Source organism: Artemia sp. Qi Xiang Cuo, chromosome 18 (assembly GCF_049724085.1).
Source record: "Artemia sp. Qi Xiang Cuo chromosome 18, ASM4972408v1, whole genome shotgun sequence".
Lineage (NCBI taxonomy): Eukaryota > Metazoa > Arthropoda > Branchiopoda > Anostraca > Artemiidae > Artemia > Artemia sp. Qi Xiang Cuo.
This window is the reverse complement of record NC_142811.1, coordinates 16,807,687-16,833,447: the sequence shown is the minus strand read 5'-3', so window position 1 is coordinate 16,833,447 and position 25,761 is coordinate 16,807,687. Positions and strand designations below refer to the sequence as shown.

The 25,761-nt window shown below is 35.8% G+C and overlaps 1 protein-coding gene across 1 annotated transcript in view; it reads left to right on the top strand.

The window, feature by feature from the left end:
• Atg16 (Autophagy-related 16) overlaps window positions 1-25,761 on the top strand; it is a 274,634-nt gene that overhangs the window by 245,958 nt on the left and 2,915 nt on the right. The window contains exon 10 of the mRNA XM_089104133.1: window positions 19,316-19,462. Within this exon, the coding sequence (XP_088960259.1) occupies window positions 19,316-19,462 (147 nt within the window). The remainder of the gene's footprint in view (window positions 1-19,315; window positions 19,463-25,761) is intronic.

Below are 25,761 nucleotides of genomic sequence, written 5' to 3'. Positions count from 1 at the left end.
GTTTCAAGCTTCTATCTTCAATAATGTGGAATTTAGAATCTTTGCCAGAAGAATGGTCACTGATGCGTGTTTATTTGTTTGTGTTTTTTTTCCATGGGGGATCGCATCGACCCGGTGGCCCTAGAATATCGAGAGAGGGCTCAATCGACCGGAAACTAAAAGTTCTAGTGCCTTTTTTAACTGAAGAAAAAATTGGAGGGTATCTAGGCCCCCTCCGATGCCCCTTTTTTCTCAAAATGTGTCCGATCATTTTTTTAAATAGCCATTTTGTTTAGTAGGCTATAGTTGAAACTGTTGAAAGGCCGAATAACTATGCCTTTGGAGATAACATGACACCCCAAAGCCCCTTGGAGAACGTTCTTTAAGTTGTAAAATGTGCCCACTGTTTACGTATAGTTTTGGTAATTGTGAAATATGCATTCATTTTTTTTGGGGGGGGGGGTGAATTTTCTGCAAGTGGTTTTATTCACGGGGAAAATTTTCCATGGGGAGAATCTTCCAGGGGGTAATCTTTTAGAGAAAATTTTACAGTGAGGAATTTGCCAGAATTCCTATACGAAATTCTTCTTAAGTCTTGCTTTCTATTTGCTGACTCAATTTTACGCATGGAGATGTTAAGGGTAATTGCCCGGGGTAAATTTCACCAGGATTGAATTATCTAGAGGATATCTCCGTGAGAAGGAGGGATTTATCCGTGGAAGTCGAGCAAGATTTCCTAGTATTATTTTAAAAAACAAGTTTTTTCAACTGAAAGTAAGGAGCAACATTAAAACTTTAAACGAACAGAAACTGTTACATATATTAAGGGGGTCGCCACCTCCTCAACACCTCGCTCTTTACGCTAAAGTTTAAATTTTGTCCCAATTTTTTAAGAGTGACTCCTGAAACACAAGGTTCGTTTAATTAGAACAATAAGAAACTTTTGTAAAAGCACTAAAAAATTCCAGCGGTTTAAATTGGTTTAAAAAAATTAATCATTCTATAAAATCCTTCCCTGCAAATACCTATCTTTCTGATACCAAGCTCAGTCGAATTCAGCATGGTATGAAAAAAAAAATTGAGAACAACTCTCAGTGAGTCTGGTAGAGTGGCTTTTATGAAGTTTTGACGAATTCTTTTCCAAAAGGGCTTTTTCCCGAAATGCCACCACGGCTTTTCCGTCACGTTCCATCTGGTACGTGATCTAGTACGGGCAACCTGGTTTAGCCAACATGATTTCTGAGAGAGAGTGAGCCATCGCATTTCCTAGTTTGTGGGGCCAAACTATTTAGAATTGATGTGGCGGTCTTAACATAACTTGAAGAGCCTGGATAAGAGATCCGGATAAATGAAAACTAAAAGGCGACACCGAATTTCACGGTGATCTTAGAAAAACCGCTGAACATCTTGCGTTTTGTGCTGGAGATAGAGCTTTTAAGTGTCAATGAACCTTACATCATCATAAAGTCTGAATTTTGCTTTTTCGAATAAATGGAGCAGATTTTTCTTTTTAAAGTTCAGGAAAGGGTAGTTCCTAAAAATGTTGTGGCATACCTTCTTGGAAAACGCTAAAAACCAGTTCAATTGAATTTTCATTTGAGGAATTTGGTCGCGTTGACAGTTTTCTGCTCTATAGTGTCACCCGTTTTGATTGACAAGCTCGCCGACCAAAGTGATATAAACTATTAGGAAAGTTCAGAAAAGGGCAATCCCTAAAAATATCCTAGCATGCCTACTCGAAAATGCTGAAAACCAAAGGAATTTTAACTTGAGCAATTTTGTCTCATTGGGAGGTCCCTGTAGTGTCACCTGCTTTGATTGACAAGCTCGTTGACAAAAGGGACGTGACATTTCACAGTGAAACCACAGATTCTCGGCAGTTTAGATTATAGCCTGTCCCTTGGGAGAATTTACTAATGGCCTTTATCTTTGTGACGGTCAGCCGACGGTGATGCTTGCTAAATGATTTTAAAGTACTGCTTCGCTTAAGAACAATTTAGTAGTATGTAGTAGGGTATGGTTTTTCCAAGTTTACACATTTCATTCTTTTTCGCTCTTCGTTTTACATGATTTTTCCCATGTTTAATGCATTCGATATGCATCGAGGTTTATTTAGATAATGTTGATCACTTTATCGAGGTTCATTAGATAAAGGAATCGTGGCTTATTCTATTAGATGTGCCTGTGAAGTGCATTTAGCAATAGACAGGTTTCTTGTGTGAAGCTTCGCGGTTTATAATATCAACTATTTGTATTTACGCTAAAAAAGCAAAAGCATTATCGCAGTTTTTTGTTGCTTTTTTAATGTGGTTTTCTTGTAATTTTTCGGCCTTGAAAAATGAGAGCCATAAGTGCAACCCATATAAAAACCTGATTTTCCTTGTTATTCAAGAGTGGGGACTGTAAACCTCGAGTTTAGGGTTTTTGACAATAGTGATTTCACTTTTGTACTTTATTCATTCAATTTGACGTCATTTTTGAGGGATTTTAGGCTCCTTTTTGGATGTTTCTCTCATAAAAATTTCTTTATTCTTCATAAAAATTACTTCATATTTTTTTTTTTAATTCTTCTCATAGCTGTGGAATGTTGTTATGTTACATCTAATTAAAAATGACTGCTTTAAGAATAATACAAAATACTTTTTGAGACCATACTGGCTATACATGACGCTAAAAAAAAAAAACAAAAAACTTTTTTTTCTTCCCTCTTTTCTGAGTAGTGAGGAAGGCTTAGATAAAGGGTTGCCACCCAGTGGAAAGAATCAGTAGATTTTTATGGCTCTTTGGTAGAGATTTTCTTTAGTAATCTAGTAATTTATGTCCTGAGTTGGTGATTTTTTAGGTAATATAAAAAAATCACTAGAAATAATGATAAATTAGTAGGGGTGGTAACTCTGCTTAGATGGTGTCTTTGTCGAAATATTCGCTTTGTCTTTTCGTTTTGTTTTCAATGGCTGAAAATAACCCTCGTTTGGTTTCTTTTTCTTTCCTTTATTTTTTTCCGAACATTAAAATAATATTCCTAACCAAAACTCTTTTTAGTACTTGTATTGAAAACATTCTCACTTTCTCTAGGGCCTAGACCATTATAAAATGTATTCTAAATGTTGTTTTAATTAATATGACATGTTCCTGTCAGTGGCGTCAATTGGGGGATGGGCAGGGGGTTTTGTCTCTTAGACTTAGAAAGCGCCTTTTTGGGGTATTTCCATTTAAAAATATCTCTTTTTGGTAATTCCATTGAAAAAATTGATAGAACAAAAAATATACCCTCTATATATTGAAAAATACGCTTCCCCCTAAATATTTTGCGAATTGAATCTGCAACACAAATCGTAAACGAATAAATACCCTTAAATCCAGATTAAATTGTAAATAAATTATGTCTTATGCCCTTATGTCTCATACCCGTGCTCACAAACTTAGCCAACCTCTTAATCCCCTTAACATTTCTATTACTTGATACTATATCCACCATTCATCCCTTGTATTCTACCCCGGAAAAATTTCCGCTCCTCAGGCCATTTAACGGTACTTATGTATTATAGAAACCCCCCCCCCCCTCAAGTTCTTGATCTGAGAAAAACCGTTTTAGCTGTCTGTATTCGGAGACGGTACTTATGTATTATAGTACCCAGTCACTATAATAGATAAGTACCCATTTAATTCTTCATAAAAAAAAAAATTAAGTCATCCTCTTTATCCCCACACATTGGGCCTAACTCCAGCCTAACTCCGACTTCGCTGTTTCCAGATACTTTCTCCTATTTCCTATCACAGATTTTTCGGATCGAATTAGCCTTTGCTTTTTTTCTTTTTTTTCTTATAGTGTGTTCTTAAAAAGTGATAGTCTATATGGGAAGGCTAATTTCGTTTGCCCCGAATCTTTTAAAGATTACGTTTTTCTTGGAACTAAACTATAACTTTCTCCTATCACTGAACGGTAAAAACCTGTATTACATTTGTAAGAATGCGTATTACATTTCTTTTAGCTGCACTATTAACTCACACAAAATGATATTAGTGTTTGTATTTTTCGTATTACTATTTGAATGTGGTTATCGTTTGCCCTACTAAATATTTCTTAATACACGCAAATGATCATTATATTTGCCAGCATAACCCAGAGCCCATAGGAATGATCATTCTTAAAAACCCACTTTTCAAAACCGCTGATTCAGGGAAACAAACAATTTAAAAATTCATTTTCCTGTGATACGGGTCCGTTAATTAACTATTTGATTTTTTCTAACGGTTTTCAAAGTATTAGTAAATTGCAGCTTTTTACACAGGAAGTTCAATGTCTTTTCAAAAAATTGCTAAAACCACACTTTAGTCATATAGCAGACAAAGACTTTCTCACAATTAGTAATGCATTGTCAAAAATGGAAAAAATGATTTAAGGTACTGCTGTGTTTTATAAATTCCACAGTGGCGAATTAATTCTTTACGAACGTTTTTATTATCTAATGAAATGTGTTATTTTTAATTTATTGCTCTTTTCATATATTCACGCAGTGAGGTTTAATTTGCTGTGTTAGTCCATTCATTTTAGCCAAAATAGGGTAAGGATCTTGGAATTTGAGGTAGTCAACTATGAACTCGCATAAACCTTTATTATGACACCCTAAAATTTTTCTCAAAACCGGCCTATCGCAGGGTGGCCGCGACTACAGATTTCAAATATTTTGCACGTTTTTAGCAAATGTCTGAGTTCCTGTGGGTTTTATGCTATGTGTATTTAATATAAATACGTAATATTTAATATAAATATATCTATAATTTTTTGAAATTTTTGTTTCTCCGTATATAGAGGGTAGTGAGGGCGCGATGTTTATTTAAATAGAGTATTATCCAAGATTAACCGTTAATCGCGATCAGAAACATACCTTATAAAATATATAAATTGTTTGTAAATTTTTTATTTTTCTTTAACTATAATATTATTTTTGATATTTTATTTTGTTCATAAAGTATATGTTTATTTAATAACTCGTATCATGATCTTCACCTCTTTCTCTTCCCCAAGACAGTAGGCTTTTTTGCTAAACGTTTTCTTGAAGCATCCCACTTTAAGACTTATTTTTAACAGAGTTGAATATTAAAGATAAGATCAGGGTAGGGGTGCCAATTCTCGAAAATGCAGGGAGGACAAAATGTTATTTCTAGAATCTAGGAAGAGACCAATTTTTTTTGACTTTTCAATGGAAACACCAAAAAATTTATTTTTCAATGTAACATCTAAATATGGTGGTTGCGGTTGGCGTGCTGGATTTGGAATCCTTTGTCCGAGGGGCGTGGGTTCGATTCCTAGTGTAGCCATTTATTTGGTTTGGGACGGGGGTCAGTGGCGTGACTCTGTAAGCTAAGCCAGAGTCGACTCAGCTCTAAATGCGTACCTTGAGAAATCTGGGGAAAATAAGCAGGAAGGGTGCGCGAATGCACAGGATGGCTGGCCTCTCTCCTCCCGCCCCATTGCGATTCCTAGCTAAAGGGCCTTGAAACGGAGATCAGCATCGGCAGTTTAGATTTTAAGGGTCTAGTGCCGCATTCTTTGCTTTACTTTTTTTACACCTAAAAATGTATTTTTCAAAATCTAGAGAGGGAGTAAATTTTTTTTGGGTATTTACCCCCCCCCCCCTTTAGTCAGGGGTGCCCCATATTTTGTGAATAGTCACCACCGCAGGGCTGTAGCCAGGATTATATTTAGAGGGAGAAGAAGCTCAACTTAAGAAAAGGTATCAAAAGAATCATTATAGAACTTAAACGCATATTATACATAATAATAACATTTTAAGAGAGGTCATACAACATTTTTATGGCTACAGTAAAGTTGCAATGTCACTATTAAAATTTATTGTTTAGTATGTTAGTGGGGTATCAGTAATGATGAAAAAAAAAAAAAAAACAGTTACAGACAACAGTTGTTGGATATCTTGGTTTGATGGATTGATGATGGGAGGCACCGAACATTTTTTTTTCTTTTATGGCGGCTGATTGTCGTCGCTTTCCATAAGCTAATATATGCTTAGGCCTAGTGGCAAGAACGCATCCAGGGTTTTGTTGGGGGGGGGGGGGTCAAGGGCGGATCCAGGATTTATTTTTTTTGGGGGGGGGGGGCAAAATAGGTTGATCCGATAAATTGGCGTTAAGAGCAAGTTTAACTAGTGCAAAATTGCGTTACTTTAGTACATTGCACTACTTAGACTACGTTAGGGGGCGACGCCCCCCCCCCCACGCCTCTCCGGAACCGCCACTGGGGGAGATGTACAATAAAAAACACATCAAAAACTTGGTTGTATGCAATTTTATTACGTTTCTACGAGTCGGACAAAATTTCAGGGGTTCAAACCCCGTACCCCCCCCCCCCCTGGATACGCCTTGCCTAGTGGTTAGATTATTTACTTAAACAAGTTTTTCGCCAGCTTTTATTATATTCATTGTTTACAAATAAACCCCTTTCATACCAAACAAAGAATTGGGTCGCTTAAGGTGAGAAATAGCGGAATTTCTACTCTGATGGACGTATTTCTGTTAAAACTTGATTCTTTTTTATTAATAAAATACATATCATTCTAAATTATTAATATTGTACAATATATTGTTCCTTTTAGAAACATTCCTGGCGGTTAGTTTGGAACATAGAGAAAGGTTTTTTAGTATATTGGGGATGACGTTCCCTGCTAATTAGGTTCGGTTGCACCTTAATAGCCTACCTATTTTTTTTTTTTTTTTTTTTTTCTTTTTGTTTTTTTTTGGTGGTGGTTGATCGTCGTCACATTTCATAGGTTGATTTATATTTAGAAGAAAGGAATTATATATAAGGAGGAATTATATCTGTATAAATATATCATAAACATGTTTATAATACATAATCTATATATAATAAATATCCATGTAAATATTATATATATAAATATATAGAAGAAAGGGGTATGATGAAACTTGGAAATAGCAGACTCGGACAACTCCCCGTGTATCATTAGTAGGTGGCACTTCTAATATTCAAGTGACTACTGAAGGAGCTATGATTATAATAATAATCATAATAATAACAATGTATTTTTAACTCAATATAAACAACAAGAAAGGGTAAAGATTACAAAGAGAAAGGAGACCAAAATAAAGTAAAACTATTAAATAGATCAAAACGATGGGATAAGACAATGAAGTGGTTAAAACATAGAAATAGCAGACTTCGACAACTCATGTAGCAGGGCCAACTTTGCCATTATATTTGAGCATTAAAATTCTCCTAATTTTTCTATTCTCATATCATGGTAGCAAATGAAATAAAAACTCAAATAGTGGAAATAAGTTGAGGGAGAGCGAGTGTTTGTCGCTGTAGGCCGAGTACAGTTTCGCTGGTCGAGTACGAAGACGTAGGGCCTACTCGTCGTTTTTGTTTTCAAAGTTAAAGAGATGGTGTCCAATGAATTTGTGCCTGAGGGAGCGTAAATGGTATTTTTACCTAGAAATACTAAGAAGACTGAAGAGAAGGGCCAGTAGATGTGACAAATCATCAAAATTAGATTTACTTAACAAAGCACTGATATGCCCTGTTCTTTTTCTCCGTGGCTAGCAGGGCATTTCAAAATCATAGAATGCTGTCCAAGGGCCCATTCTGAAGGAAACGTCTCCATCTATTTAATTTTTTTAATTAACAAAGCACAATCTTTAAAATAAAATAAACTTTTGACAAAATCCTAATGAAGACTGCAATCGATCAATGCAACATCAACCAAATTGGACATCAACCATCAACATCAACCAAATACAAGTATAGCAGTGCTTTACTCTTATTATCAACGTACGGCTAAGTGACTAAGAGTGTGTTCCAGGTGGTTATTGCAATATAATTAGAATTTACTTCAAATTTAATGCGAATTAGCTGCGAACCTGGAATGGTTTATTAACTAATGCCTTAAAACGCTTTATAATTAATTATTAGATTATTAATAATTTTAGTGAGGAAACTATGAAGAATATGAATATTGATGCCTTAATACTCATTACTTCTCATTAGACTGGTCATTTGCCTCCATTTTCCAAACTTGATGATGATTGTGCAGAAGTTAATGCACTAAATACGCTGATTAACTGCGTTTACAAAAATTTAATACGAAGTTAAATTTAGGTCGTACCAGCCGTTAATTCTCTCTCACCTGGAATTAAAAATTTAATTTCTATTAAATATTACTAACTTTTGTTGAGACTGGAACGCGCCCTATGAGACTACGTCAAAGCTAAGTGATTAAAGGGACTGATCATTTAATCGCCGTGTACTTACAATTACTAAAAACTAACTGCACTTTGACTATTCGACTTTTACATCTTCATCACTTCCATCATCTTTACTAGCAATGTTACCTGTCCACTGTTATTTGTTCACTCTCGTTTGCTGATGATAAATCCTTTTGGTTATTTTTATAATCAGCGTCTTAATAGGGAATAAATACTGCTGCAACTCACTGTAACACCAAACCGCCTGAGGCCAACACAGCGGTGCACACTCCTTCTTTACCACATCCTATTCAAGGCATACGTCTTCTCAAGAAGTCCAATTTTCTTATCCTTTCTTATGAACTCTTCCAACCCCATTTGGGGACAGGGACCATTCGGAGATGACATAGATACAATGGTTAAAAAGGACATCTGTCATCATTCATCTGCAAAACGTGGCGTAGCAACCTCAACCTTACTCTCATTATAGCCCTAGAAAGTGGGATAGAAAAAATTGTTCGTACAGCTTACTGTTGAGGATAAAGTATTGACAAAAATGAAATGAATAAAACACACCGAAAAACCAAACACACGTGACAAAACAAATATAACAAAAAAACACAGAATAAAAGCCTCTGCTGCCACGTTTGTAATCCCTAAATTGGAGCAATTATGGAGCAAGTGTGGGGCTCCTATTTTCCAGGAAGATGAGTCCAATCCATCAAGTTCTATCAGAAACTGATTGGATTAATATTATTTGAAAGAAAAAATAAGATGAATATTCTGAAATAGAATGAAAAAAAATGAATCAAGAATTAAATAAAAAAAAAGTAGAACTAACTTTAACAGAGGAAAAATGAAGGAACCAACATAAATCTATCCATGTGTTTTACGAACTCCGTTCAAAATAGAAAAAAAAGATGGATTTTGAATTGACTTCCTGTTAGTTGAAAGTAAGGCCATATTCAGGATTTTTGTTCATTTAGGTGGGGGGGGGGGTACACAAAATTCGGGAAGGGGGTTTAAAAAATAGCAATGATCAAGGTTTTTATGTGCAAAAATGTATTTACATGCATTTTCGTTACTTTTGTACGAATCGGATGAACATTGGGAAAATATTTGGGGGCGCCCATCCGCCCAGAGTCGCGGGCAAGAGACCCAAAAAATTAAAAAAAAATTGAAAAATTGAAATTTGCTCAGAATGTTGGGCTGAGCTTAGGTAATGAATAGGTGCTATTTTGAAGATGAAGATGGCTTTAAACAATTTGTCAATTTGGACCTTTGTCAATTCTAAATTCTTGGTCAACCTTCCTAAGACCATAGACGGGCGTGCCTTGTTTGCCTCTCATTCCAGGCAATCTAACGGTCCTATGTTAATTTTAAATTCTTGGTCATCCTGCCTGAGACTCTAGGCAGGCGTGCCTTTCCAGAAACTAACACACAAGTATTTGTCCAATAAGAGAGTCATACTTACTCCCGCCAGTTAAACATTTGCCTCTCAATTACTCGGACTATCTGTCTTGGCTTTTTCTACAATTAATTAAAAAAAACTTTCCGAAAAATAAATTTTTCCAAGAAATGTAAAGGCCATTTTAAACTTAAGCTCAGCAGATACACATACCTTTTAAAATTCAAACTCAAAATGACCAGAAATTACTATTAAAGAATAAATGAAACCCAAAACGAGCAGAAATTAAATAAACAATCATAACAAAAACATACAGCAAGTAATAATATAAATGAATAAATAGATCTTAAAGCGAGTAATTGAATATGAATTTTTGAATAGTAATTGAAAATTGAATATGAATATCAAGCTTAAAAGGAAAAAAATATTTTCCTATTGAAGTATAAATGAACCTTAAAAACGAATAGAAATTAAATAAACAATCAATACGAACAAACATACAATAGATACTAATGTAAATGAATAAATAAATCTTAAAACAAGTGAAGCTTAAATTGAATATGCAAATCAAGCTTGAAACGAACAAAAATCATGACAAGCAAGAGTTTGGGTATGACCTCATTCTCTCACTGTAAAAGTCTAAAGCCTACTGCGTCATTGGCGCTTTACTGAAAGCTATGTGCGTCTTGAACAGTCTTGGAAAGTATAAGCAACATCAAATTAAATATTTGATGTATAATGATATTAGTTATTGAAATATACATCAGTTCCAGAATTTATTTCACTTTAATTGTGTTTTAATTTTCAATACTGTAAGAACTGGAAAAGAAAATATTTGTAATATAATCCGTTTTCAGTTCAGCGCTATGAACTATTTTTAACAAAATTGCTATCTCAAAATTTTTATCGGATTGGTTTGGGGAAAAAGGGCGTAGGGGGACTAGATTAAGCTTCGGTCTCTTTTGACTCTATAAAAGTGAACTAGAACTTTCTATTTTCAATCAAATGAGCCCTCTCTGAAGTTTATACGAGTATCCCTTCTACAAGAACCATATATATCCCTAGAGTATAACTTACAACGCCTATCCATGGGCCCTGGGGGGTTGTTTCGACCCTGGAGTTTTAATACCTGATGGTTGAACTATTTTTAACAAAAAAGTCACCTGAAATTTTTATCGGATGGTTTTATCCATCCGATACACCCAAAGGCGTGGAAGGTGGGAGAGGCTAGTTGCCGTCCAATCTTTTTTCACTGTGAGTAAATAAACTACAACTTTTAATTTCCATACAAGTAAACCCTCTCTCAAACTTATACGAGCATACCTTCCATAACCACCATATATTCACCCAGACCAATACTTACAGCGCCTGCCCCGGCCGGGGGAGGGGGGGGGGGGGTAGACACAGGAGTTTTTCTTATCTGATCTTTGAACTATTTTTAACGAAATGACCAAACGTAAAGGAGTTTTTGTTATATGATCTTTGAACTATTTTTTACAAAATTCCTACCTCAAATTTTTTATCAGATGTATTTAGGGAAAAAGGACTTGGGGGCCACTTTCCCTCAAATCACTTTTGACTCTTAAAAAAGGCACTAGAACTCTCAATTTCCAATCGAAAGAGCCCCCTTTGAAGTTTATACGACGATCTCTTCTATATGAAGTGTCTCTTGGGAAAAAAAAATGGGAGTGTGGGAGAAGGCTATCTGTCCTTCAAACACTTTTGACTCTAAAAAAGTGACTTATAAATTTCAATCTACAACCAAGTGAACCCTCTTGGGATTTTATACAAGCATCACATCCATAACAACAATATATGCCCCCAGGGCATAACCCCAGTGTCGACACTGGAGTTTTTTTGTTATCTGAACTTTGAACTATTTTAAACAAAATTTATATCTCAAAATTTTTATCTGATGCATTTAGGGCATGGAGGAGGGGGGATTAGTTGCCCTCCGATCTCTTTTGATTCTTAAAAGTGAACAAGAACTTTCAATTTAAAATTAAATGAGCCCTCTCCGAAGTTTATACGAGCATCTCTTCCATAAGAACTATATATGCCCCTAGGGCATTACTCATAACGCCTGCCTCCGGGCCCTGGCAGGTTCCGTCGACACAGGAATTTGTCTTATCGGACCTTTGAACTATTTTTAATGAAATGGCTCTTATAAAAATTTTATCGGAGGGACTTGGGGAAAAAGGGTGTGTGGGGGAAGGGGTCAGTTACCCTCGGATATTTTTTGACTCTTTAAAATTGAACTAGAACTTTCAATTTCCAGTCAAATGAGCCCTCTGAAGTTTACACGAGCATCCCTTTCATACGAACAATATATGCCCCTGGGCATAACATACACCGCCTGCCCCCGGGCCCTGGGGGGGGGTTGTGACGACACCGGGGTTTTTATTATCTGACTTTTGAGCAATTTTTAATTTAATGGCTATCTCAAATTTTTTATTGGATGCATTTGGGGAAAAAAAGGGTGTGGGGGGGGGGGGTGGTTGCCCTCCAATCTCTTTTGACTCTAAAAAACTTAACTAGAACTTTCAATTTCCAATAAAATGAGCCATCTCTGAATTATTTACGAGCATCCCTTCAATAAGAACCATATATTCTCCCAGGGCATAACTTACAACACCTGCCCTCGGGCCCTGGGGGGCTGTGTGACCCCTGAGTTTTGGTTATATAGTCATTGAACTATTTAAAAAAAAAATCTATCTCAAAGTTCTTATCGGATGGGTTTGAGGAAAAAAGGGCATGGACGAGGGGGGGGGGGCTAGTTGCCCTCCAATCTCTTTTTACTCTTAAAAAGTGAACTAGAAACTTTCAATTTCCAATCAAATGATCCCTCTTTGAACTTAGTAGGAGTGTCCCTTCCATGAGATCCATATATGCCCCCAGGGTATAACTTACAACGCCTGCCCTCGGGCCATGGGGGGATGTGTCAGCATCGGAAATTTAGTTATATGATCTTTGAACTATTTTCAACAAAATAACCATCTCAAAATTTTTTTGGATGTATTTGGGAAAAAAGGGTTTGGGGGGGAGCTTGTTACCCTCCAATATCTTTTGACGTTTAAAAAGTGAACTTGAACTTTCAATTTCCAATCAAATGAGCCCCTCTGAAGTTTATACAAGCATTCCTTCCATAAGAACCATATGTGCCCCAGGGCCTAACTTATAACCCTTGCCGCTGTAGACTGTGGGGGGAGTGTCCTGCTAAAACATAATTTCCAGAACTTTCAACTACGTTGAACAAAATGGCTATATCGAAATCTTGATTGGATGTGTTTGGGGAAAAGGTGGGCGTGGAAGAGGTGTCAGTTGGCTTATAATTACTTTCGACTATTAAAAAGGGAACTAGACATTTAAATTTCCAATCGAATAAGCCCTTACTGAAGTTTCAACGACAACGTTGTCTATACAAAACCTTTTATGCCCCCAAGGCATAACTTACAGCCCTTGCCCTGAGGGCTGTGGGGGATTTGTCATCCTCAAAGACCTAATATCCAGAACTTAAAACTACGTTTAATAAAATGGTGTCTCAAAATTTTGATTGGATGTGTTTGGGGAAATGGTAGTCGTAAGAGGGGGGTTAGTTGCCCTCAAGTCACTTTTGACTATTAAAAAGGGAACTATCCCTTTGAATTTCCAATCGAATGAGCCTTTTTTGAAGTTTCTACGACAACGTCTTCTATAAAAATCTTATATGCTCCCAGGGCATAACTTAAAACCCTTGCCTTGAGGGTTGTGGGGGAGTGTCCTCCTCAAAAACATATTTTCTATCTCGAAATCAACTACGCTGAACAAAATGGATATCTCAAAATTTTGATTGGATGTGTTTGGGGGAATGATGGGCGTGGGGGGGGGGACTGGCTGCTGTCCAATCACTTTCGACTATTAAAAAGGGCACTAGCCCTTTGAATTTCCAATCGAATAAGCCTTTTTTGAAGTTTCTACGACAAAGTTTTCTATAAAAACCTTATATGCCCCCAGGGCATAACTTAAACCCCTTGCCCTGAGGGCTGTAGGGAAGTGTCCTTCTCAAAAACATAATTTCTATCTCGAAATCAACCACGCTGAACAGAATGGCTATCTCAAAATTTTGATTGGATGTGTTTGGGGGAATGATGGGCGTGGGGGGACTAGCTGCCCTCCAATCACTTTCGACTATTAAAACGAGCAATAGCCGTTTGAATATCCAATCGTATGAGCCTTTTTTTGAAGTTTCTACGACAACACCTTCTATAAAAACGCTCTATGACCCCCGGGCATAACTTAAAACCGTTGCCCGGATGGTTGTGGGGGATCACCCTCCTCAAAAACATATTTTCTATCTAGAAATCAAATGCGCTGAACAAAATGGATATCTCAAAATTTTGAGTGGTTGTGTTTGGGGGAATGATGGGCGGGGGGCTAGTTGCCCTCCAATCACTGTCGACTATTAAAAAGGGCACTAGAACTCTCGATTTCCAATCGAATGAGCCCCCTTTGAAGTTTTTACGACGAGCCCTTTCATATGAAGTGCCTCTGGGGGAAAAAATAAATAATAATAATAATAATGAATAATAAAACATTGGAGCCGTATGGCCTTTAATATAGGCAACTTTATAGTTACCTATATATAATATAACGCCTTTAATATAACGCTATAGCGTTGCCTCTGATCAGTCATGTCTTGATGCCTACTGCAAAATACTTGATTTTCAAGTCAAAATCAACGGTCATCTAGCCGTTGATTTTGAATTGGAAATCAAGTATTTTGCAGTATGCATTAAGACATGGCTAATTGTAGAAAAAGTCAAGACAGAGTCCAAGTAACTGAGAAGCAAATGTTTAAATGGCACGGGTAAATGGTGAGAGTAAGTATGACTCTCTTATTGGATACATACTTGCGTGTTAGTTTTTGGAAAGGCACGCCTGCCTAGAGTTCAAGCCAGACCCTCCCCCCTGGATACGGCCATGGCCGGAAGTCAAAATTAAGTAGATGGTGTGAAGCTTATATAGATGCGCACGTAAACAAGCAGGCAAATTCGAAAATGGTGCGAAGGATATTTTATAAGTAGCTTAATGGAACCAGGTGGCGTCCCACATAAAGCCATGTTTTTAACAGTCGGATTGGTGTATGTGGAGATCGGTGTATTTGGCATATATGGAGACCATTTGAGGAAATAAATTTAGTGAAACGCATTTTTCCATAGACGAAAATGTGATTTTACATAATTTCCGGTACGGTATGAAAATATGGGACCAAAGGAAAAGTTTTCCCCCAAAGTCTCCCTGATTCGAAAATTTTCTTATTTGATATTTTCTTCATTCATTGGGACGCACAGTCCAACTAACAAAGGGAAGATATGCTAAAACAAGATGCGTTTTTTTATGGTTCAAACATTCCAGTGTTCAGGTGTTTTAACCAGTTATGTTCAAAACATCCCTAGGGACCTATCTTAAAAGGTTTTCTCTATCCCCTAGAAAAGGCACCGATAATCTCTGACGCGTGGGTCAAAAACGTTACGATAAAATTTTACTTTGGCTCATAAAACGAAATAAGACGCATATAAAATGTTCGCAAAATAAGTCGCATAAAACTTAAATTTATACGTTTAGTTAAATTTATGCATTTATACGTTTAGTTGAATTTATACAAATCATTTAGTTGAATTTATGCATTTATACGTTTAGTTGAATTTATACAAATTATTTAGTTGATTTTATGCATTTATACGTTTAGTTGAATTTATACAAATCGTTTAGTTGAATTTATGCATATATGTTTATTTGAATTCATGCGTGTGAAAGAAGTTTCTGCAGTACAAAAAACTCTAAAAATTCCCAGCCCTACCTTTTAAAATTAGTTTAACTTTTCAGTTAAAACGAAATAAAAATATAGATGAAAGTTACCGTTAAAAACAAAACTAAAATTTTTTCCTTCGTTAACTCAGCCATCTTATGAGAGGCAATTGCATGATCAAAATTTGCAAAATTTTTGCATGAACCGCTAAAATTGTGCCGAAATTTGGTCATCTAGCAGCAAAAATCGGTCTATAAAATTATGCCTGTTTTTCCACATTTTCATTTCGTTTTAATTGCAAGTGGAAAGACAGTGCGGCCTAAAAAATTAATAACTAAATTAATTAATAATAATTCATAAACAATAATAATAATCTAGAAATTAATAATAGTAAATAATTAATTAAGTTAAGATAAATAATAAAACATTAATTAGTTGCATTTCATTAAAAAAGAACTTAGACACATAGCACCATCAAATCCCCGTGCCCTAAAAAAAAAAAAAAAAAAAAAAAAAATGTATTTGCACCAGTGTCCTCTTATGATCTCCTTATAACGGTTGACTTGGTTTTTTTGTGCTTCTGTGCACAATATCAGCTTTTTTGTACGTTTGTGCTTTTTTTTAGCTTCTATGCATAAACTATTAATCTTTTCGGTCAGTTAATTGCTGAAATTACCTGAAGGCTCGAGCAAATCTGTATACTGTTTGATTTTACGCTTGATTCCTTCTTTCACCTATAGCGATTTGATGCAGGCGGAAATAAATATTAGTTTGTTTCAGAATTAGCTTGTATTTTCTAATAATGTGGGCAATGGTTACCTATTGACCTAAAGGATGCAATAATTCATTTTAGTCATATACAATTGCGAATAGTACCGCTAGGTTTTTGGTCATAAAGCCGAAAAAGTTGGCCAAAGTCGCGGTGTCAAATTTCATGATTATAATTGAATATTGCGACTGGCTTTCTGGTCTACTGGACTTTTTGGTCCATTTTTGTTCTCGTTCTTAATGAAAATTTAAATTTAAGCTTCCCTGTCTTTATCAACCTAGGTTTGGGATAAAGAACAAGACATTGGACTTACCAGTCCCTACCGGCAGTGCTGAACTGCTGATTTCCGCTTCATGGCCCTTCAGCCAGGACGTGCTTTCGCACGCCCTCCTTGTTTACCTTCCCCAATTTTTCCAGGTAGAAATCTGGAAAAATTTTGACTCTGGCTGAGCATGAAAGACTCACGTCACTGACCCCTGTTTCAAACAAAATAAACGGCGACACCAGGACTCAAACCCCTGTCCTCATGGAAACGGAATTTCCAGTCTAGCGTTTTAATCACTCGCCTAGGATTGGCTCCTGGGCTTGCCCCCCCCTGCCCCATAGCAAATTCTGTCCCCTGCTTATGTCTATTCATACTTGATTTCCTAAGATGTTTCTTTTGGGTGTATAAATATACAACCACATTTCCGTCAGTGCTGCAATGTTGAACCATGAAAATAAGCGAAACTAACTAGTAAAATTTAACAACGCTCTTCGCTTAAACTTCACCAATAGTTTGATTCCCTATGACGACTGCACCTTCAAAGGAAAGTTACAACTTCTTAAGCTGTTCTGTGGCATATATTTTTAGTTTATTTTTTTTCTAATTTTTCACCCATGTTTTTTTTTTTTTTAGTTTGGTACCCTTTACCACCCAAAACTGTAAAAGTGCATATGGCGATCTTTTTCAGTAAAAATTTGAAACTCCTGATTGTTTTTAAAGATATTTAAGAGAATTTTTAGTTTCTAAAGAATTTTTAAAGACATATCCATATATGTCTTGGAGATGTGGAGATGTTGTCTCCACATCTCCAGTTCAAACAGTGAGATTTCATTTTCAATGTCCTTGGTATTCTGAAAAGTGGCAGTGGGATGTATTGCCACCATAATGGCAGTTTAGTGGAATGTGAAAAAAAAAAATCAACCGTTCCTTCATAATCCAAACAAGAATATTCAACTGCATGTGACCCGCTGTCTCGTTCTTGGTATTCTAAAAAATGGCAGTGGTATATACTGCCATCACAGTGGTAGTTTAATGGAGTGAAAAAAAAAAAAAAAAAAAAAAAGCTCCCTTTATAATCCAAACAAGAATATTCAACTGCGTGTGAGCTGCTGTTCTAAAAAGTGGCAGTGATATATTCTACCACCATAGTGGTGTTTTAATGGAGTGGGAGACAATAAAAAAAAAAAAAAAAAAAAAAAAACAACCCCATTATAAACAAAACAAGAGTATAAAACTGCATTTGACCTGTTGTTTTATTATTGGTATTCTGAAAAGTGGCTGTGGGATGTACTGCCGCCATAGTGGCAGTTAGAAAAAAAATCAACAGCTTCTTTATAATCCAAACAAGAAAACTCAACTGCATGTGACCCGCTGTTTTGTTCTTGGTATTCTAAAAAGTGGCAGTGTAGATACTGCCGCCATAGTGGTACTTTTATGGAGTGGGAGACAATAAAAAAACAACTCATTCATAACTCAAACAAGAATACTCAACTGCATGTGACCCGCTGTTTCGTTCTTGGAACTCTAAAAAGTGGCAGTGTAGATACTGCCACCATAGTGGTAGTTTTATGGAATGGGAGACAAAAAAAAAAAAAACTCATTTATAATCCAAACAAGAATATTCAACTACATGTGACCTGCTGTTTGGTTTTTATGTTTCTCAAAATTTTGTTACTGCCATTTTCGGATCTTGATGCTATATTTATCAATTAATCTTGTGCTTCGTGTAGTAGAAAGAACAAATACTGGGTAATTGTAAATAATAATATTTCTTTTTTTTAAACTTGCTTTCAAAATGGAATAAAAAGTAGAAGATTCTCGAGAATCTATTAATATGACGAGGGGCGCGAAACGGATTAGGTTGTACATAACGCATAAATGAAATAGGGTCACTGAGTTGAGTAAAACGAGTTAAAAAGATCAAGTTATGTAAAACCCAATTCGTTCTACACCCCTCATTTTCACTTACAATCATAGATTCTCGAGAAAAAATTATTTCTACTTTCTAGTCCATTTTGAGAAGGAGTTTTAAAAAGTAAAATATCACATTTATCATTTTCGACTTTTTACTCTTCTCTAAGGATAAAAGATGTTTTGTCTTCCTTAAGATTCGAACTTCAATTACCGCAAACATATGCAAGTGCTCTAACCGCTGCGCTATCACATCTTGTATAATAGTGCTTGCTTCATAGTTTTTGCTGCGCAGAATTTATGATACATTACCAGTCAGATGCTTCATCTAAATATAGCAGCAAAACAAGTCTAGTTATGCGGGTTGAAACTCTTCCTACTTATGATCAACGCTCTCAACCATCAGGAATATCTAATTTCAGTCAACAGGTGATTTATGAAAAATATTATGGGGACTTGTGGGGAGCATACAATAGGAGGGATTTTTTATGTTGTATCATTGCATTGTCACCGGAAGCACCTACACTGATAAAATTTGGAAGTAATTGAAAATTTGGAAGTGATCACAAATGGCTCATAAACTTAACCCAATCTACGTGATATAAGCACAAACCGAAAATTTAGTGAATTTTTTAGTTAATGTGGAGGAAGGCAGGACGGACGGATTTTTTTCTAATTTTAATAAATATCTTCTAGAAAAACAGAACACACGTTATGTGAACCAGCACGTGAGCTTTTTAAAAGCTGGTAAGATGAGAATGGTAGAAGTGAAGTTTCTCAGAAGCAGCTGAAACTGAAGAGGCGGATATTTAGGGAGAAATGTATGCAATCAAAAGACAGTGATCTGGTGGATGAAGGGGTTAACATGACAGCTATAATAATTGTTATACCTCTTTCGGCGCTTTTCAGCTTTTATATAATTCATTCTTCAATGGAAAATTTATTTTCAACTTGAAAAATGTTTTGTTACAGGGATGATAGACTGAAAGTTGGTTTTGATTGGTCGAGAGCCTGCTTTAGCTCCAGTGGTCAGCAGGTGACTGTCGGAGGCGCAGACGGGTCTGTGTTTATCTGGGACACAACATCTGGAACATTAGAAAGATATCTAAAGGAACACCAGTGAGTTTTCTATCCTTTCTAGCACTTCATTATTTATTCTCCCTCTCTCTCTAACTTTTTACTATAAACTTAAAAGTTTCCGATCGATAAAAAAAAAATCTGAGAAATTGGATAATGTGAAAACCATGTATGCCTTGCATTGAACGAATTCAATCACTATTTTTTTATCTTTTATTATAGAAAGATTGGCAACCCCATTAATTATTTTATGACTTACCACGTGTCTCGGTGCTTACCAGGTTCATGCCCGAATTCTAAGAAGGATCTGAAGAACCCCCTCTCCCAGATAAAGAAAAAAGTAGTGGCCTAAAATATAATTTATTAATTTTTTGACCGCGTTCCCCCCCAAAAAATTCTGTTTCTTTCTCAGGCATGCACGTAAGACCATGTTTATTGGGGACTTCTAGGGAGAGAATATTGCCTCATAGGATAAGAAAAGGCTAATGATCTTTTGCTCATCGTCTGAAGAGGAGGTTTTTAATCTAAAGATGACCTGCTATTTTTTTCTATTTTTAATCCAACCTCCTTTCCTTTCAGTGGCAACAACTTCTTTATATTGCCTCATAAGAGAAGGACAGGTCAATGTACTTTTACTTATACTCTGCAGAGGTCTTTAATCTAAAAATTAATTAAAAAACAAAGTTTTTCAGAGGGAAGTAAAGAGCGAAGTTGAAACTTAAAACGAACAAAAATTATTACTTCACAGCCTATCTTATATATATATATATTACCGTGAATGTCCGAAATCTGGTTAATGTCGACAGTAACCGGTAAATGTCCGAAATTCCTTTTTCTCTGCTTGGATTCAATTAGCTTTGCCAGTCAGCCTATACAGTCTTTTGCAAGCTATGATGGTAAAAGTTAAAGGTTAGAGTATGTTAGTTTACGTTAGATTAGGTTAAGTTTGGTTATAAAAATCAGAAATGGGTTAAAAATCTAAGCTAACCTACCAACCTAACCTGTCATCATCAAACCTTGCATTAAATTGAAAAAGTTGACTGGCAACGCTGACTAAATTCAAGGAGAAAAAAAAAAGGTATTTCGGACATTCACCGGTGAATGTCGACATTCGCAAATTTGCAGACATTCACGGTAACATATATATCGACAGAACCAGTGCAAGTAAACCAACCGGTGATAACCCTATCTTTGTAGGACTATAGAACACTAGCGCTTTACTGAAAACACAAAAGCCAAGAGTAAAAAACAAGAATATTGATTTAGGAGTAAAAAAGTGAGTACATAGCCCCACAACAACAAACTAATCTATAACGCTTTTCATAGTCTTACACGAGCTGTAATATCAGTAACTTTCAGTATAGGCTACAATTAAAATTACCTTAGAAACTCAGGCACAAAAATAAATCAGAAGTTTTATCTTAAGAAGAAAGCCAGAAGTATTATCTTCTGATGTGCAAAGTCGCTAAACAGCATAAAAAATAATGGATTGATTTCTCAGGTAACATCTTGATCTCACCTATTATTACTCAAAATGAAGAACAAATAAACCATAATATGAACTCTGGAAATCTGGTTATTTCACACAACGGAAAATAGTTATGATAAAAATTCTAAAGTGTCTGTAGTCCTAGTACTTTCACGATTGGTTCACTTCGAACTTGTCTACAAAATAATGATAAAGTATCCTTTTCAGATTCAAAACGACAGTCAATCATTGGACTGACCTCATTGTGCAGAAGTGATTCCGAATTAAACGAAAAAAAAAAAAAAAATAAGCAACAGCCCTAAAATGCGTTATTTCCATACTGTTAAAAGTGTCCTTAAATGGTTTACTTTTCATGAACCAAAATTCCTATATTGTTTTGTGTTTTCAGTAAAGCGCAAGTTTTCTATAATCCTAAAAACAGCGAAATATAACCAGTTGGTTTGCATGCACTAGTTTATCGATATATATTAGACAGGCTGTGAAGTAATAATTTTTGCTCGTTTTAATTTTCAACTTCGCTCTTTACTTCCCTAAAAAAAACTTGTTTTTTAAATTAATCTTTGTCCGTTTTTAATAAAAAATCACGTAGAAGGCTCAAAACCATGATTAAAAAACACCCGATACCGATACGCAGTGACACCGATATGCGCGGTACCAATACGCCCGGTACCGACTTCGCTCTTTACTTTCCTCAAAATACGTTGTTAATTAGAAGTCTCATTTGCCCACTCGCTTGCAAATCCTATGGACATAATTCTTTGAATTTTTGGTCTCCAATTGCCTTCAAGTGGCTCACAAAACTGATAGACTATCTAAATTACCCTTATTGTATGACTATCTGCCTTAGTTCTGCCCACTGTATATATAATTAGCCTATTATATATATACAGTGGTTCTGCCCTATGATAATAGACTATCATCAAGAAGTGAACTTGATCATTTTCATACAACTCTGAAAAAGTTTTGCCAGCTTTCCCTCTCACGGAGACTATCTAGCTCTCAATCCTTTCTATATTAAAATGAACTGCAAACTAAGAATTAACTTCTAAGATTGGTATTGGGTATCGATTTCCTAAGTATTGTAGAAGTATCTATTCTTCAAAAGATTTTCAAGGTTTTCAAAACCTAAGCATAATTTCCATTTCTATAATAAAATTTCGTGAAATTATATCGTTTAACCTGACTTCAAAACAAAGAAGTTTCGTCGTCTCCATCATTTAATTCTGAGAATTTACCTTCCCGGTACTAGAAAATGCAATAATACGAGGGGCATTCAAAACACGGAAAATTTTTGTCAACAAGGTATTAGCAACCGTTTTCTATGACTGTGAAGGAGTTGTACTTGTGAATTTTTTTAGAAGGTTGAGGGGGTCTCTGGATTTCCCTAAAAATAGTCTAAAAGGATGGAAGCATCATCTGGAGAAGTTATTTGACATTGAAGAAGGCTATATTGAAAAATCCATTGCAATCATGGATGTTGTAAGTCCATTTTATTTTGAAAGATCCATTATAATAAAAAAAATCAATAAACAATTACAAAATTCTGCTTTTTTTTAATGCCCTTACACTATCAGAAATATTAACCATATTTATATGGAACTAGCTGAGTTTTCTTGCAAAAAGTTATGTTTACAACAAAAAGTTTATTGTCCATACTTTACAAAACAACACATGGTTAGGCACAGCGAAGAGGAACGTAGTATGGAACTAACTGATTATTCCAAAACGACATTGGTTTCGGTTTAACGTTTTAAATAAGTTTAATGCTATGTAGAGCAGGCAAGAAAATCTACGCTCTTCTATAATAAAATGAACTGCACACTGAGAAATAATTTCTAAGATTTTTATCGCGCATCGATTTCCCTGGCGTTCTAGAAGTAACTATTCTTCTTAGGAAGATTTTCAAAACTGCTGCAACCTTGATGATCTGGTATCTTTTTCTATTTTTAATCCAACCTCCTTTCCTTTTGTTTGTACTAGCCATATAGATATTCCCTCATAAGATAATGAAAGGCCAACGATCTTTTACTTGTCCTCTGATGGGGAGGTCTTTAATCTAAAATTATCTGTTACTTATTTATTAATCTAGTCTCCTTGAGGTTGGATATGAAATTAAGAGTATTATTTCGCAACAAAATAATTAATTTCATATTAATTTTCCTTTTATCCAGCCCCTTCAGTGTTCTAGAGTTTTAGTGGCGCTCAATCACAGTAGCAGGGGGGGGGGGGGTTTACAAAATACGCATCAAAAATTTGTTTATATGCTTTTTTGTTATGTTTTATGAGTCGAACAAAAATTTCGGGGGAGGGATGTTCAAACCCAGTAACCCCCTTGGATACCTTGTTTCCAAGTATGTATGGACCTAAGATGGGAAACATATTTTGATTTTGAATTCCCTTGGTACTTCAATACAGTGGCCATCCTCACAACTGATGCCGTTTCCAAACGAGAATGTTGACATTTTCTAAAAACACACTGGAGCAAGAAGAGAATCAAATTCTAACCTGCCTGTTCTGAAGGAAAGAAATATGAAGAAGTCGAGAAACATTATAGAAAATGAACCACGCCTATGTATTTATTGATGTCACACAACTCAAAACTCTTTGCCCCCAATTGCTCTCTAATATTCTTCTCGTATATCAACTATTTTCATGCCATCTCTTTCAACTTGTTGGAATGTTAGCCCGCCTGAGGTCAATACAATGGCGAGCACTTTCTCCGTCCCATCTTATTCAGAGCTTCTGTTTCGCCACTTTCTCCGTGGGAATAGTACTGTGCCAAGTTTTATCCCGCAGCACAATACTTCTGACAAATACCTTTTTATTATTTTCTTTATCCTTGTTTGAGTTCATTCGTCCGGAAATTACAGATTATATGCACTTATGTATGCTTTACCTCTGTATTACGTTACTGTTATGGTTGATCTGTCCGTATTTTGAAGCAATTCATCTTCAAATTATGTCTTATATGTATTTTGATTTCATTCATCTTTATATTATGCCTTATGTACGTTAATGTGTTCTTTATCTTTGTATTATGGTACTGTTGGGGTTGATCTCCGCTACCTGAACAGGGGACGGGCACCCTGCCCACGGTACTGGTACTGCTGCAGTCGACTCTGAGCTGCTCGGAGGCTGGCGACCCTTCCAGGAAAATGTAGTGTAGGATATGCAGTCTAGTAACGACTGAAAGCCTGTTAAGAGGGTTAGCAGCACAAGTGATGAGGATGAGTACAAGATTTTTATTCCATTCTCATCTCCTGGGTGCAATGTCTTTTTAGGGAGATGTGGGGGTCTCTTTCCAATAAACACGTATTTTTGGGAGTATTTTAAACCCTATAAAGTACCAAACGACCCGCTATCTTGAAGTATCCCTCGAGTATATTAAGTATATCAAAGTGCACATTTGCCCCTGGCTTTGCAGCAGAACAACTTACAAACAGGATTCAGATATGTAGAATCCATCTTTCTTCTACAAGCTCGTCGATCTTGGCACCTACATACCCCCCTGGAAATAATCTCGTCTTGTTTCTAATAGGGCATCGTGGTTACGTTGACGTACACACTCGTGCATAAGTAGATCACCTGGAGCTATTCGCCGGGAGTTATAAATTTTCCGATCGAAGGTCACGCTCTGTCGTGTCAACTTCATCTTTAAAAAAAAGTCACAAAGAAAGTTGATGTGTCAGTTCTGAGAATTTGTTTCTCATCCATTCTGTTTTCGGGGGCCCAGTAGGATAGGATCTGATTACTTTGCACTAGAAAGATGAAAATTACTCATTTCATAACCTTCTTCCATCAAGGTTTATCATCCCTCTATAGAAGTACTGAAAAAAGTTCATTGCTGAATATGGCATTGCGCACCAACCATACTGTTGCTCCCAAAACTCACTTGGACACATCAAAAAATTCAGAAAAAGACAAGTAGGGCAGGCTGTGTCACCGCACGAGACCAACTGATACCTTTAAATTCAAGGTTTGATCTGGAGGCAATGACTCTATTGACAAGAACATCCCCTCATTTTCTTCTCGGAAAACTCCCTCAACGTGCCACCGTTTATTAAGTGGGCAAAAAAAAAAAAAAAAACCTCATAGGCATCCTATGCCTTCCGATTACCGCGAGGAGAAACCTATGTGAAACCGCGAGAAGCAAATCAAATGTGAAAATCAGCTCTCTCTGGTGCTCCACATCGACCTGTAACCTGCTCCCTAAGAGTTTTTTTTGCTGTAAAAATCCTTTGCTGATTTTTCAGCAACGATCGAATATATGCATAAAATCAAGGGATTTTACTCGGTAAAGGGTATCGGGCCCATAGTTTTCCCACTGCTCGTTTCGTATCTCCAAAAAGAATTTGTCCGGTACTCGTTTCGTATCGTCAAAGAATTCCTAGTTTTTTGATTTTTTTTTTTGTCTCCCCTGGAGTTGATGTCTCTGGATTGAGTTTGGATGTTTGTTAGAGGATTATTTCACTTATTGCAGTCTTAAGAGTTATTTCAGTTTTGTTTATTGTTCAGTTTGAAATCGTGCGTTACTCCCATGTCTACCTTGTGTTTTTTGAGGTGGGAGATTTGATTATGTATATATATATATATATATATATATATATATATATATATATATATATATATATATATATATATATATATATATATATATATATATATATATATATATATATATATATATATATATATATATATATATATATATATATATATATATATATATATATATATATTTCTTTTAATCTTTGTTTCTTCTCTGATTTTTTTCTGAACATGGGGCCTTACGGGGGAGACTATGTTGAAGAGTTTTTGTTGCAAATTTACCGTTGAATGAACTCTCAGCTTC